Source organism: Saccopteryx bilineata, chromosome 9, assembly GCF_036850765.1.
Source record: "Saccopteryx bilineata isolate mSacBil1 chromosome 9, mSacBil1_pri_phased_curated, whole genome shotgun sequence".
Taxonomy (NCBI): domain Eukaryota; kingdom Metazoa; phylum Chordata; class Mammalia; order Chiroptera; family Emballonuridae; genus Saccopteryx; species Saccopteryx bilineata.
In genome coordinates, this window is record NC_089498.1 from 47520100 (window position 1) to 47536538 (window position 16439).

General features: G+C 42.5%; 2 protein-coding genes across 3 annotated transcripts in view; both read right to left on the reverse strand.

Moving 5' to 3' along the window:
* TGFB1 (transforming growth factor beta 1) overlaps positions 1 to 16439 on the reverse strand; it is a 391513-nt gene that overhangs the window by 96574 nt on the left and 278500 nt on the right. The gene's annotated exons all lie outside the window — the stretch shown is intronic.
* LOC136313351 (cytochrome P450 2B11-like) overlaps positions 1 to 16439 on the reverse strand; it is a 38490-nt gene that overhangs the window by 8070 nt on the left and 13981 nt on the right. For both annotated transcript variants that reach the window (XM_066243619.1, XM_066243617.1), the window contains exons 2-6: positions 13914 to 14076; positions 13618 to 13767; positions 11942 to 12102; positions 11291 to 11467; positions 10634 to 10775 (exon numbers count right to left, since the gene is read on the reverse strand). In XM_066243619.1, coding sequence (XP_066099716.1) covers positions 10634 to 10775; positions 11291 to 11467; positions 11942 to 12102; positions 13618 to 13767; positions 13914 to 14076 — 793 coding nt within the window. The remainder of the gene's footprint in view (positions 1 to 10633; positions 10776 to 11290; positions 11468 to 11941; positions 12103 to 13617; positions 13768 to 13913; positions 14077 to 16439) is intronic.

Here is a 16439-nt window from a genome sequence, read left to right on the forward strand (position 1 = left end):
GAAAATTATAAAGAATTGAAAAAAGAAATTGAAGAAAATGCAAACAAGTGGAAGCATATACCTGTTCATGGATAAGAAGAATTAATATCATTAAAATTTCCAAACTACCTAAAGCAATCTACAGATTCAATGCAATTCTTATTAAAATATCAATGGTATACTTCACAGATCTAGAACAAATATCTTAAAATTTTATCTGGAACAAAAAAAAAAAAACCCAACATGAATAGCCTCAGCAATCTTGAAAATGGAAAGTGAAGAATAAAGTGGGAGGTATCACACTTCTTGATATCAAGCTATACTACAAGGCCATTATCATCAAAACAGCCTGGTACTGGCATAAGAACAGGCATACAGATCAATGCAACAGAACAGAGAACTCAGAAATAAACCTACACCTTTATGATCAACTGATATTTGACAAAGGAAGCAAAAGTATACAATGGAGTAAAGACATTTTTTTTAATTAATGTATGTGGGAGACTGCATGCTTACAAAGTCCTTGCAGTTTAAGGCTTAAGCTAAAGGCTAAGCTCTTCCCCACACCTCCATGTTGGCTGTGAAGCTGAATGTTTCTACTCATCCCATCCCCCCACCTCACTTGCTTGATCAAGTTGCTAGAGGCAATTTATATGTCCTTCCTCTTATTCTTTGTTCAACTGTTGATTTTAGTTATGCATGGTGGGGGATTCCTGTTTCACCTTAAGAGGGTTCCTGCTTATGCCTCAGATATGTGACTTTGTGTCAGAGACTTCCTTGTTTGCATACAGCTCTGCACTATATAATAAAGAAAACTGGGGGTTTTGCTCTGCTCTGGTTTGCCATCAGCTTACAGAGGCCTTCCAATCCCATCTTCTTTTCTCTGAGTTTATTTCTTCATTCCACACCATTCTCACTCAGGACCTGGACATTTACTAGCCTTGCTTGTTCACGGCAGGTGGCACTGAACAGGGTATGAGAAGACTAAACTGAAGGCAGGTGACATTCCCCAAGTGTGCACAGTAAGTAGAGAAAGTTTTCAGGGAAAGTATAGTCAGGAGTAATAAATTATGGAACCGTTAGGGTCAAAAGTAACGGACCTTTCTATACAAATGTTTTCATTTGAGGAGGAGCCATTGCCTGAGGGGTGTCAGAGGGAGTTCTTTGTGGGTGTGAGAGGAAGATGGGGGGACTAGATGCCTCCAAGTCTGGGGATGACTCAAGAGATGGGGGTGTTGTGTCTGTGGCCGCCTTAACCTTGGCATCTCCACCACCCTCTGCTTCTTCTTACACTTGTCCCTCTGCTCCTCCTTACCCTTATCAAGTTGCTCCCAGAAAGCACAGGCATGTCCATATCTTTGTCTCAGACCCTTGGAGATCCCTGCTCCAACAAGTTTTAGATCAGACTCAAGATATAAGGAATTACATCAGAATATGCACTGATATTGGGCCTTCATACATGAAGGTTTGGCTATTGCCACAGCGCTTCAGGGGAGGCCTCCAGGACAATGCTTTGACAAACGGCAGAATGGACAAAGGAAGGGAGGCCAGAAAAATGCTTCTGCCAGTGGATCTTGTTTCCAATGTAGGGGGTTAGGACATTTTGCTAGAAATTGCCCTACTCTCTCCAGATATCGGTCTCAGCCTCCCCCTTAGGGGCAGCCAGCTCCTAAAGCTCCTGACCTCTGCCCATGCTGCAGGAGAGGGAAACATTGGGTGAATGAATATAAATCTAAGTATACTGCCAAAAAGCAGGTGATTCAGGGAAATGGACAATGAGGCCCTCCCCGGCCCTGGCAAACAGTAGGGGCAATGTTGATGTTTCCTCAGCAAATTCTGATTCCAGCAGGCCAAACATCACCCAATTATCCCGAGCAATGGCAGGCAGTGCAGCACTGGACCTCAGTCCCATCTCCCAATTTGCATTAACTCCAGGGATGGTCCCTCAAGCTACACTCCAAGGGGACCATTGTGGCAAGCCTCAGGTCCTATTGAATGGATTTAGCTGTTACTCCTAGGAAGTCTTATCTCCGTATTTTGATTTTGTCACATCCTTGCTTATTAAGTCATCTATTAAGTAGATGACTATTACAGCTTATAGGTTTTGAACCTCAACTCATTGTTGTTCCTTTTTCAAAAAACCAACAACAACGGCTCTGGGAAACTTCCAGGAAATGGCAAGTTGCTCTTGCAAATTTTACAGGTTAAATTGATTCTTACTATTCAGCTGACAAAGTAGTTCAATTTTCATTGGTTATTACATTTGTTTTTCCTAAAAACAACTGTTAATGAGCCCATTCCTGAAGCACCTACTGTCTTTACTGATGAGTCCAGCTCAGGAATAGCAGGGTTAGTAATTAATGGATGTCTATACTGAAACAGTCACCTTAAAATTAGCTCAAAGAGTAGAATTACATGCCATTATCATGGTTTTTCAGCATCTGCCACATATGGCACTCAATGTGGGCGGTGAGGCTGCCCCTGGTTCTCTCTGGCTGCTTGGTCTGCTACTCAGCTAAAACAGAGGTAGGGGAGGAGTCTTGGCATGGTCAACCTGGACCGCTAGTTGCAGCAGTAGTGAAATTTGAAAAGGGTTAGGAAAGTTACAGCTTTCCCTGTTATTGTCTGATTTTCTTTAATGTTTTAGCTACAATCCTCTGAACTATCATTTTGATCCTTTCTTATTCTTTCCCTTGAAATTAGGCAGGGAACCCCTGAAGGATCTAATTGTAAATTTTCCCAAGCAGCTGCTGAGAGTGTATTTATTCAGGGAGATTCTGCTAGTTCCATCCTCCAGTGCCCCTGTCAGAAAACACCCTGACTGAAATCGGGCAGGCATCTTTCTGGTCTGGTTGCTCACTGAAATTCCAGGTTTTTCTTTGGTTTGTCTTATTCTAGTTTCTGTTTAGTATTTGTCTGAAGTTGTCCAAAATGTGACTCTTTTAAGGCCTGGATTAAGTTCTTACATACAAAAATTGGAAATGCTAGCTCTAATTTTGAACTAAATAAAATAGTTTCATCCCTGCGTTTTTGCTTTAAAATTGAAATATGCAAGGAACGCTCATTTAAATTTAAATAGAATGGAATTTGGATCCTAAAGACTTGCTAATTTAGTTTGTGTTATGTGAGGTCTTTTCATGCTGATTGCTGTGCTCTGTGTTTTTTGTTTTCAGAGTTGGAGGCCAAGTAGCAACTCTGATATTAGAATTAATCAGATTTATGCGTCATACTTGTGTTTCTGTACTGTAAAGTTTCTTGTTTGTATATAAAACTATACTCATGTCTGTGAAAAAAAGGAATTGAGCAAAATTAGGCAGGTTCCTGATGAGCCATTTTAGTAATTTGTCTCATGGCTGCTTCAGGCAGTTGGGAGAATAGTATGAAAATGCTAATTCTGCTTGTCAGGCCACACCTTGCAAAAGGGTACCCAAAGAAATTGCAGACTTGGCTCCTTTAATGTTGCCTATTGGATTCAAAAGATAGGTCAGGAATGCCCTGAAATAGAGCTAACGATACAAGAGCATAAGTTCAGAGGACTCTTAGACACAGGAGCTGATATATCTGTTATTGCTGAGCAATATTGGCCTTCTTCCTGGCCCACTCATGAAGCAGTCGTTGAGCTGCAAGGCATAAGGCAAAGTAAATCCCCCCAACAAAGTTCTAGTTTTTTTAAGTGGGAAGATAAGAAAGGTCATACTGGACTTTTTCAGCATTATGTGCTCCCTGGATTGCCTGTTAATCTATAGGGAAGAGATGTTTTGAAAGGTATGGGAGTGTTACTTGTCAGTTCTAATAAGTTAGTCAATGACAATGCTCCTGCATATGTAGGAAAAGCATTTACTACTGTTTGTCAGATGTTTGAAATCACCCTGAGGACAGGTATTTTTTTACAATCCTCAGGGCCAATGCATTGTAGAGCATGCCCATCAAACACTTAAAGGTCAATTTAAAAATAAAGAGAAAGTCAGAAGGAGAGACTCACCCTATAAAAACAATTGTGTAAGGCTTATTTTACTTTTAAATTTTTTGAACATTTCTTCCTTAGGACTTACTACAGCCAAGAGGCATTTCTATCAGCTGAGCAATGGCCTGAGCCTCTCATTTTATACCAGGATATATTAACTGGCCCTAAGTGGGATAATTCAATAAAATTACTAACTTGGGGGTGAGAGTATGTTCCAATTTTGTCATCAACAGGTCCTCTTTAAATACCAGCAAGAAGCAAGAAACCTGAAGCCTCATCATGGATTGACATCAGCCCCTAGAAAGTAACCTGGTTCCAGAGATTCAGAATGCCCATTAGGCTTAAGGCAAATGCTTAATGTGCTGGAAGCAGTAGACATAGTACTTGGAAACCAGCTACAGAGTGTGAGAATGCAACAGCAGTTCCAGAGCACTGTGGACTTTTCCAGGATGTGTGTGACTCCTGCTCTTTGTGACAGTTCTCAATGGGGCTGAAGTGGGGTTGGGTTATATCTGCAGAGAATGTGGAATGGTAATGGTGTCAACATGGACTTAGTGAACATATTAAGGACATTCAAAACAGCAAAGAGAGGTGGCAAGATGGCGATGGAGTAGGCGGACGTACCAACTTCCACCTCCCAGAATCAAAGTGGATTATAATTTAATTTTAAGATCAATCATCTTTAAAAACCAACTTTGGACTAAACTAAGAGGACTCTTTAACCAAGGATCACTGAAGAAGCCACACTGAGACTGATAGGAAAAGTGGAAACACGGAGAGGGCTGCCCAGCTCCTGGGAGAGAGCAGCAGCTTGGAGGGACTCATGTGGTGGGAAGTGAGTTTAGCAGAGAGGGGAGGGTCCTGGGCCCCAGGAACAAAGCCCCAACCTGCAGCCTCAGAGCCTAGAAGAGACGTATGGACAATATTTAGCTGAAAAACAAGCCAGGATACTGTTTGCGAGAAAGAGACAGATTTCTCAGACCCAGGATTCCTCTTAAAAGGACCATGCAGAAAACCTCCTTCACAACCACTCACTGAGGGCTCTGGGAGACAGGGAGAGAGAAAGAACCAGAGTAGCAGGAGAGAGTGTAATCTAGGAGGCACAGGGAGAAACACTTTGAGGGACAGCCACTCTAACCCCTGGGCTGAGTCACTCCCCATATCTAAAGTGAATATACTTCCTGGAACCAGCAATACCTGGGAAGCAGGTCATTAGACAAACAGAAGCTCTCCTGCTGCACTCAGAGCAGAGTCGCTTAGAAGCAAGGAGCCACCAGGGATACAGTATTGAGTGCTAAGGTCTGAGCTGCATCACCCACACACACACTGCTGAGTGCTCACAGGAGGGTGTGTGGTGGCAGGAGCAGAAGCTGGGACCTGCCATGACTGAGGCCCAGCACAAGCGCAGTCCTGCCTGGCAGGGGCGGAGGCTTAGGGTGGCCACAGCAGTGAAAGGGGGCATGAAAGTTGTCTGACCCATGGCTGCAAGTTGGATGAGCAAGAGCGGTCCTGCCTGAAGTCCTGCCTGCAGGGGCAAGGCAAGAGCCAGGGAACTGGCTGAGACCTGTGGCTGAGCTCAGGAGTGCAGCCCTGTCTGCAGGGCTGAGGCCTGCGGCACCAGAGCATGAGTGCAGTCCCACATGTGAGGGCGGGGCGAAGGCCAAGGCTGGCCAAGGCTGGTAGCCTGGACACAGTAAAGCAGTCCAGTCTGCAGGTGTGGGGCAGAGGTAGGGTGCGGGCCAGAGCTTGCAGCCCAAACACATGAACACAATCCCACCCACAGGGCGGAACAAAGGCCAGGGGTGGCCAGGGCTTGCAGCCCAGGCACATGAGCACAGTTCTGCCCTCAGGGGAGGTGTGGAGGCTGGACTGGCCAAGGCTTGCAGCCTAAACACATGAACACAGTCCCACTCACAGAGGCAAGGTGGAAAACAGTGACTGCCACAGCAAGCCAGTGTCAGCAATGCCTGTGCCCAAACGCCTGAGGTGGTGGCAGAGGGAGTGGTGGGCCTGCAGACAGACTCCACCTAGAGAATACAGAGGCTACACACATCAAAATCCTGTGGCCACACCCTTCTTATACACAGACAAAATGGGAATGCAAAGAAATGCAACCCAAATGAATCAAGAGAACCAGAAAAAGACTTGAATGAGTTGGAAATAACCAAATTACCAGATGCAGAGTTTAAAATAATGATTGCTAGGATGCTCAAAGATCTTAGAGCAAAAATGGATGGACATAATGAGTACCTAAATAAAGTGATAGCAAGTATAAAAAAGGACATTAAAATAATAAAAGAGAATCAGTCAAAAATGGCAAATACAATATCAGAAATAAAGATCACACTGGAAGGAATTAAAAGCAGGATGGATGCAGCTGAGGATCAAATCAGCGAGTTAGAGGACAAAATAAACAAAAGTACAGCAGCAGAGCAGCAAAGAAAGAAAGAGGCTCAAAAAGTCTGAGAAAACTCTAAGAGAGCTCTGTGACAACATGAAGAGAAATAACATCTGCATCATAGGGGTTCCTGAAGGAGAAGAGAAAGAACAAGAGATAGAAAATCTGATTGAAGAAATCATAGCTGAAAACTTCCCTAAATTCATGAAGGAAAAAGTCACACAAGTTCAAGAAGCACAGAGAATTCCATTAAGGATGAACACAGAAAGGCCAACACCAAGACACATCATAATTAAAATACAAAAATTAAGAGATAAAGAAAGAATACTAAAAGCTATAAGAGAAAAACAGTCTATTACCTACAGAGGAGCCTCCATAAGGATGCCATCTGACTTCTCAACAGAAACATTAGAGGCCAGAAAAGAATGGCAAAAAAATATTCAAAGTAATGCAAATCAAGAGCCTACAACCAAGACTTCTCTATCCAGCAAGGCTATCATTTAAAATTGAAAAAGAAATAAAAAGCCTCTGAGACCAAAAAAAAAAAAAAAAACCCTCAAGAAATTCATTACAACCAAACCAGTGCTACAAGAAATGTTAAGGGGCCTGTTTTAAACAGAATAAAGGGGGGAAGAATATAGTAAAAGAGGAATGTAGATTAAAAGCATAAAATGGCAATAAACAACTACATATCAATAATAACCTTAAATGTAAATGGATTAAAGGATCCAATCAAAAGACATAGGGTAGCTGCATGGATAAGAAAACAGGACCCATACATATGCTCTCTACAAGAGACACACCTCAAAACAAAAGATACACATAGACTGAAGGTAAAAGGTTGGAAAAAAATATTTCATGCAAATGGAAATGAAAAAAAGCTGAGGTAGCAATACTTATATCTGACAAAATAGACTTTAAAACAAAGGCTATAGTAAGGGATAAAGAAGGTCACTGCATAATGATAAAGGGAGCAATCCAATAGAAAGATATAACCATTATAAATAACTATGCACCTAATATAGGAGCACCTAAATATGTAAAGCAGATTTTGATGGACAGAAAGGGCAAGACCAACAGCAATACTATAATAGTAGGGGATTTTAATACTCCACTAACATCACTGCATAAATCCTCAAGAAAGAAAGTTAACAAAAAACAGACTTAAAGGACACACTAGATCAACAGGATTTAATAGATATCTTCAGAACCATTCACTCTAAAGTAGCAGAATATGCATTCCTTTCAAGTGCTCATGGTAAATTCTCTAAGATAGACCACATGCTAGGACACAAAAGAAGTGTCAAAAATTTAAGAAGCTTGAAATCATATCAAGAATCTTTGCAGATCACAATGGTATGAAACTAGAAATCAACTACAATAGAAAAACTAAAAAACACTCAAACACTTGGAAACTAAATAGCATGTTATTAAATAATGAATGGATTAACAATGAGTCCAAGGAAGAAATTAAAATTTTTCTTGAAACAAATGAAAACGAACATACAACAACTCAAAATTTATAGGACACAACTAAAGCAGTCCTGAGAAGGAAGTTCATAGCACTACAGGAATACATTAAAAAGCTTGAAAAATCTCAAGTAAACAATTTAACCCTGCATCTAAAAGAACTAGAAAAAGAACAGCAAGTAAAACCCAGAAGGAAGTAGAAGGAAGGAAATAATAAAGTTCAGAGTGGAAATAAATGATATAGAGGCTTAAAATACAATACAGAAGATCAGTGATACCAAGAGCTGGTTCTTTGAAAAGGCAAACAAAATTGATGAACCTTTAACCAGACTCACCAAGAAATAAAGAGAGGACTCAAATAAATAAAATTAGAAATGAGAGAGGAGAAGTAACAACTGACACAGCAGAAATACAAAGAATGGTTAAGAAAATACTATGAAGAATTATATGCCATAAAATTAGACAACCTAGACAAAATGGACAAATTCCTCGAAAAATATTCTCTTTCAAAAATCAGTATAGAAGAATCAGAAAACCTAAAAGGCCTATTTCATCAAATGAGATAAAAACAGGATGTGAGGGCGATCTGGCTGTGACATATGTCACCCCATTGATTGCCAGGGTTGATTCGGCTGATCTGGCTGGCTAGGCGGGTATCCCCTTCCTCCCTCACCACTCCATGTGTGTCCCTCCCGAAGCTGCACGCTCGGTCAAAGAGGACAACCCTCCCTGTTAGAGGAGAGGACCGTTCTTCGGTCAAGGGTATCTGAGTAGCTGCGCTCCCATGCTAGAACCTCCAAACAAGTCTCAAGCTCCAAAGCTATCTATAAATTCAACGCAATTCCTATTAAAATACCAATGACATACTTCAAAGATATAGAACAAATATTTCAAAAATTTATATGGAACCAAAAAAGAACACGAATAGCCTCAGCAATCTTGAAAAAAGAAAAAGAATAAAATGGGGGGTATCATACTTCCTGATATCAAGTTATACTACAAAGCCATCATACTCAAAACAGCTTGGTACTGGCATAAGAACAGGCATACAGATCAATGGAAAAGAACAGAGAACCCAGAAATAAACCCACACCTATGTGGACAATTGATATTTGACAAAAGAGGTAAGAGCATACAATGGAGTAAAGACAGTCTCTTTAACAAATGGTGTTGGGAGAAATGGAGAGGTACTTGCAGAAAAATGAAACTGGATCACCAACTTACACCATTCACAAAAGTAAACTCAAAATGGATAAAAGACTTAAATGTAAGTCGTGAAGCCATAAACATCTTGGAAGAAAACATAGGCAGTAAACTCTCCAATATCTCTTGTAGCAATACTTTTGCTGATTTATCTCCATGGGCAAGTGAAATAAAGGACAGAATGAACAAATGGGACTATATAAAATTAAAAAGCTTTTGCACAGCAAAAGACACCATTAACAAAACAAAAAGACAACCCACACAATGGGAGAATATATTTGCCAGTATGTCTGATAAAGGGTTAATAACCAAAATTTATAAAGAACTTGAAAAACTCAACACCAGGAAGATAAACAATCCAATCAAAAAACGTGCAAAAGAAATGAATATACACTTCCCCAAAGAGGACATACAGATGGCCAATAGGCATATGAAAAATGTTCAACATCACTAATCATTAGAGAAATGCAAATTAAAACCACAATGAGATACCACCTCACACCTGTCAGAATGGCGCTTAGTAACAAAACAACACATAATAAGTGCTGGAAAGGTTGTGGAGAAAAGGGAACCCTCCTGCACTGCTGGTGGGAATGCAGACTTGTGCAGCCACTGTGGAAAACAGTATGGAGATTTCTCAAAAAATTAAAAATGGAACTGCCCTTTGACCCAGCTATTCCACTTTTAGGAATATATCCTAAGAATACCAAATCACTGATTCAAAAGAAGAAATGCACCCCCATGTTTATGGCAGCATTGTTTACAATAGGCAAGATCTGGAAACAGCCCAAGTGTTCATCAGTGGACGAGTGGATTAAAAAGCAGTGATACATATACACAATGGAATACTACATGGCCGTGAGGAAGAAGGAAATCTTACCTTTTGCAATGGCATTGATGGACCTGGACATTATTATGCTAAGTGTAATAAGCCAGGCAGAGAAAAACAAATACTATATAGTTAAACTTATATGTGGAATCTAATGAACACCATAAACTGAAGAACAAAACAGAAACAGTGGCAGGGTCACAGGGAACAGATAGCTTCAGAAGGATGGGAGAAGAGAGGACAAGATCAAAGAAGATGAAGGAATTAGCGAAATTATATATATATAACTCATAAATACAGACAACAGGGTAGCAATTCCCAGAGAGAAAGGGGGGATTGAGATAGGAAGTAGGGGGCACCAAGGAGCTGAAATGGGAATGGAAAGAGACTTTGCATGGGGCATGGGGGGCACAGGCAGGGGGTAGAGTTTGTTATATTGAGTGGGACACTTGAAACTCTGTCAACATAACAAATTAAAAATAAAAATTTCAAATATCGAAGTACTATATACAGATCTATTAATGAATAGAAATGCAGGCAGATGAATGAATGGGTGGGGAGATGGATAAATAAATCTTTAAGTGATGAGTGAAAGCAGGATGGATTAACAGATCTTTCGTTCATCCATCCAGCAACAGAGTTGGCTTAGTTGGCAGCTCATTCAAACTTGTAGTGTTCCTGACTTAAGAGGAGAACACTGCCTCTAATTTATGCAGGACCCCTACTCCACTTCTGCAGCCAAAAAGGGATCAGAGGACGACCCTCAATTGGCTGTCCCCACCCCACTCACCTGCAATGTGGGGGTATTTGAGCATGAGCAGGAATCCGTAGCGGAGAGTGGTGCTGGTGGTCTCCGTGCCAGCAAAGAAGAGAGAGAGCACAGTATTGATGAGGTTCTGCTGGTGAAACTCGCTGTTTGGGTCAGACTTCTCCTGTTTCCAGAGGGGCAGGGTTCACATCAGGGAAGGCTAGAACCTTGCTGCACGCATGTATGGGGGTCCATCCACCTGTTTCTGGGTCTCTTGCATCATCTGGTTAATACAACTTTCCTCTGTTCTCTGTGTGTCCACCCATATATCTCAATCTCTGTCATTCTGTCTCTCTTCACTCTGGTTCTATCTCAAACCATGTCTTCATCTCTTTGATGTGATTGTCTCTTTCTCTCCGAAATTCTTTCTGCCTCTGTGGGTCTTTTCACCTGTCACCATAGTTTTGTTCCTTGTCCTGTATTTCTCCTCTCTTTCCCTCCCTCCCTCCCTCTCTGTCTTCTCCCTAGATTCTCTTTCTTTCATCTCCCCTACTTTCCCTTCCACATCTCCTCTCTTTTTCCTAAATCTCCCTTCTGCATCCTCTGTTCTTCCATCCCCTCACACCCTCCCTTCTTCTCACTGCCTTCCCATCTTTTCCTCCCTCCCCTCCCCTTTCATTCCCCTCTCCCAAACCCCACTTTGTTCATGCGGAGCAGGTAGGTATCAATGAGGTCCCGGGGGGCGCTACAATCCAGGGTCTCTCTGTGCTTCTCCACATTGCGGCCAATGAAGTCTTTGATTTCCTGCAGGTTTCTGTAGACTTGTCTGTGTGTGCCAGGAAAGTACTTTAAGATGTCAGAGAAGAGCTGAAACACCTGTGGGAGACAAGGGGCTGTGAGGTTCTCCTGGGGCTGGGCCAGAGGGACACAGGAAGGGACAGCCCTCCAGGGCCCTAATACCTCTGATAGAGGGAAATCTCTGTCACCCTCTTCTCTCTCTCTCTCTCTCTCTCTCTCTTTCACACACACACACACATACACACACACACATTCTTTTCAACTCTGTCTATCAAGATCTCTGTATTTCTACACTTTTTTTCTTGTTTTCTTTCTTCTTTATTTCCTCTCCTCTCTCCCTCTAGTGCTCTGACTGTTTCTGCCCCTTCTGTCACTCCTCTTTCTTTCTCTTAGTCACTCAGTCCTACCTCACAATTCCTCTCTCCCTCCAGGTACCAGTAATGCTGTCTCTCCTTGTTGTCCCTGGCCCTCTTCCAACCCTAAGCTGCATTTCCGCAGCCACAAAACACATCACTCCTTTCCCCTTCCCTGGATGTCCACCCTCTCCATGACCTGGCTGGAGAAGGAGCTGATGAGTGCAAAAGACTGGTAGAACATGTCCAGAAGCTTCAGGAACTCAGGGTCTCTGTAGGCAAAGCGTTTTCCAAAGACAATGGAGCAGATGATGTTGGCAGTAACGGAGTGAAAGATAAGGGTGGGATCCTGGAGGGCTCCTGGGAGGAAGAGGAAGAGGAAGAGGCAGGTCAGGTGACAAAGACTCAAATGTATGGACTGTTGCCCCATCTCTGTGCAACTGTCCTCCATGGCTCACTAATGATAAGAAAATAAGAATGATAACAGCTACCTGTCACTAGCTTGTAGGATGTACCAGGCCCGAGTCTAAGTATTTTCCATATTATTTTATTTAATTTTCACTTCAACCCTGTGAGGAAGGTATAAGTCTGTTATTATCCACATTTCATATATGAGCAATCAGAAAGGTTAAGCAATTTGCCCAGGGTTATCCGGCAACTCATCACTGAGGCCAAGATTCAGACCCAGGTAGCCCAGCTACAGACAGTGTGTGGTTGGTCCCCTCTAAGGCCCCAGCTCTAACTGGGGGAGCAGGTACCACTAAGTCCCAGGAGCAGAGGCAGTGCAGTGCAGGAGTTCAATCAGTTGCATGTACAAATGTAAAACTTCTGCTCTCCCTGCCCCTCCCCTGCTTTCCCCTTTCTTCTTTTGTTCCCCTCTAGGGTTCTCTGGTCTTTGGGACTGTTCTGCAGTTAACTGATGACTCCATCTGGCAGGCTAGTGCTGTTGGAGGGAGGGTGGGCTGTGAGACCAGGAAAATCAGGTCATCAGATCAGGTGTAGCCTCTCTGTGAGTCTCACTTGTTCCTCTTTTGTTCCTATGCAGACCCTTTCCTGAGCCTGTCTGTCTTTCTAATTTTCTCTGCCTTTGTTTCTTTCTGTCTCACCAACTTTCTTCCACTCTCTGTCCCTGTGTGTCTCTCTCTTTGTCTCGGTCTCTCCATTTCTGTCTCTTTCCTTTTCTCTGTCCCTCTGTCTGTGTCAGTCTGTTTTCTCCTGTCTTCCTCTTACTTGCCCTGTCTCTTTTCCTCTGTTATTCCTCGTGTCTCAGCCTGCCTGTCCCTCCCAACCTCTATGTTTATATCTCACAATCTCTTGAGAAAGAACCCTGTTACCTTTATGTCTCATAAACACCAGTTTTATGGAGAATCGGAATACAACTGAAAGTGCTTCTCTGACAACCCATCCAACTTCCAAGAGCTGAAACTCCACTGGTCTCACTGCAAATTTGTCAGCAATTCACCCAAGGAAAGGAAAACAGTTCTTCGCTTTCCGGATGTCAGCAGTTTTTCCTTTGCTCTCTTTGCTTTCCTTTATATAAGTCCTATTTTTGCCTTTGATAGATACAATTAATCCATGAATCAGTTTCCTTGAACACAAGTAAAGAGTGTGTTAATATCTAAGTTTATGTCTTTGAGTGCTTTTCCACACTGTACACCCCGTATCTCTTCTGGTTCCCTGTGTTCCTTTCCTACCCATCTCTGTGTCTCCATGACCCTCTCCATTTTCTTGTCCTTCTGCCTGATGGTCTCTCTGATTCTGTCTTTCTCTATCTCTACCTCTCTTTCTCTGCCCACGTATACCCCTGTCTTTCCCTTGCTGTGCACCCTGCTCCTCTCTGTTTCACTTTCCTTTCTTCCCATTTCCCGGGCTCACCCTGTGATTTCCTCAACTCCTCCACCAGACACTGAGCCTCCTCTTGAATCCGCTCCTCCACACTCCGCTTGCCCATCCCGAAGTCCCTCATGGTGGCCAGAGAGAATCGCCGAAGGGCCTTCCAACGTTTCCCATTGGCAAAAATCACACCTGGATATAAGCAGGCATGGGTTACAGAAGAATTTGGAAAGAGACTCTGGGTCCCTCTCCACCCCTTCTTCTTCCTTACCAGATTCACCTTCCTCAATCCCCATCCTCCAGCCCCCGTCCCCTCATGGTACCTTTCAGGTCCTTACCATATCCTTGAAAGACTTGATCAACAATGGCAACTTTCCCTCGGCCAGAAAAGGCCTCTGCTTGGTCCACCAGGGCCTCCCTAATGGCTTCTGTCCCACATAGCATGATCACAGGCCTTGGCCCCAGGTACACCGTGAAGACATCCCCATATTTGTCTCGGAGCTGCCAAGCATACCCACATCCATCATTGCTATTAGTCAGTATGCATTTCCATGTCCATACCAATTGTTAAGCCATTAAAACACATGTATATTAGTTATTAGCTGCCACCCTAAGATGTTCCATTGAGACTGCCTTTTCCCTTCCCAGGACCCAGCAACTAAAGGATTAACTCATGACCTAATCAGGGTCTGCATGATTGATTAGTGCCCCAAGCAGTATAGGTAGTTAAACATCTCTAAATCACCCCTGCCTAGAAACTTAAGTCTGGCCAGATACCCCTGGCATCACAACTAAAGACTCATCTTTTTGTGATCTAACTTTAACTTGCTATCTGCCTCCTGACAGTTTCCCTAGAGAACTTCCCTGAACAACCCATTTGATAGACATTAAGGGAAAGTGATGGCCTCCTGGGGCTGATCATGAGTTCAGAAAAATCATGACATCAGTATAACCACTTTGGAAACTGCTCAGTGGTATTTACTGCAGCTGAAAATTCACATGCATTCTCTGTGACTTATCAACTTCACTTAAGATACATATCAAAAAAAGTATATTTGTGTTCACTAAAATAAAGGACAAGGAGATTCACTGAAACCTTATTAATAAAATGCTCATCACCATCAGTGTAAATTGTATAGTGATTGTTCATACTTTGAAATACTATACAGCAATGAAAAAGAATGAATCACTGCTATACCCAACAACATGAAAGAAACTTACAGGTGTAATGCTGAGTGAAAGTCTCCTGACAGAGTGGTGGGACAGTGGATAGAGTGTTGCACTGGTATGCAGAGGACCTGGGTTTGAAATACTGAGGTCACTGGCTTGAGGCAGGCTCATCTGGCTTAAGCACAGACTCACCAGCTTGAGTGCAGGGTTGCTGGCTTGAGCATGGTATCATAGACATCTCTCATGGTCACTGGCTTGAGCCCAAAGGCCACTGGCTTGAGGCCCAAGGTCACTGGCTTGAACCCAAGGTCACTGGCTTGAACCCAAGGTCCCTGGCTTGAGAAAAGGGTCATTTGCTCTTCTGTAGCCTTCCCCACCCCCGGTCAAGGCACATATGGAATAGCAATCAATGAACAACAAAGGTACTCAAAGAAGACTTGATGCTTCTCATCTCTCTCCTTTCCTGTCTGTCTGTCCCCCCTCTTTGTCTCTCTCTGTGTGTCTCTGTCACACAAAAAAGTAACTAGACACAAAAGAGTCCATACATGACAATTCTATTTATATGAAACTGAAAAATACATAACATGAAGTTATGGTGTCAGGACAGTAGGAGGGTAGTGACTGGAAGGGGATGTGAGTGGGGTATCTTGGGATGGGCCATGTCATTACTTATATGTATAGCAATTGTGTGAGTATGTTTGGGAAAATTCACTGAGCTGAAAATTTATGATCTGTGTACTTCTTAGGGTGATGTTAACCTTCAGTAAGAAGTTGACTGACAATCATAAAAAGGTTAAGTTTTATAATTTTTTTATGAAAAATCTCTCATGCTGATCTCTGCAATGCACCTTCATTAGTCTCTCTAATCCCATTCTTGTGTTCTCTACAATCATTTCAACACCTACTACACCGCACCCTGTAGCCAGAGGAATTTTATTAAAATGTAAATTAATGTCATTGACCTGCTCCAGTGCTACCACCTTGTTGAGAATAAAACCTGAAGTTTCCACCATGGTCCACATGGCCTACAAAACATGTCCTGATCACTCTTCTTCCCCACCCACTGGCCCCTTTGCTCACTCAGATCTTGCCTCCAGGTTGTACCCCAATTATTCTGAACTTGTTCATGCTTCAAGATTTTTGCCCCAATACCTGCCTCTCTCTAACACTTTCCTCCTGCATTTTTTGAGGGTCTGCCCAGAAACAAATCAGGATTGGGCCTTTCCCTCACCACTCAATCTAAAGTAGTTCCCACCACTTTCTAAACAAACACCCTGCCTTATTTTAATCATAGCTCTTATCTACCTAACATTTCCTTATTTCTTTATTTTTTTATTTTGTATGCCCTGTCCAATGTCACATCTAGAATATTCCCCATCACAGAGAAGGTGCAAATAACTTTTATTAAATAAGTGAATAAATGAATGCATGGATCAAAGCAGCTTTCATTTAATAAACATTTACTATACATCAGGTTCTATGCAATACTCCATCTCATCCTCACAATGGTTTTATGAGGGACACATTTTTATTGTCACCATTTCATTTTACTGGGGAGAAAACTGAGATTTGATGAGTAACAGATGAATCTGGAACACAAACCCGTGCTTGACTTCAGAAGGATTTGGGCACACATAGGGGAATGGAGGAGGAGCAGTGCCACCTTCCCCAACCTGTCTAGCACGATGTCCACT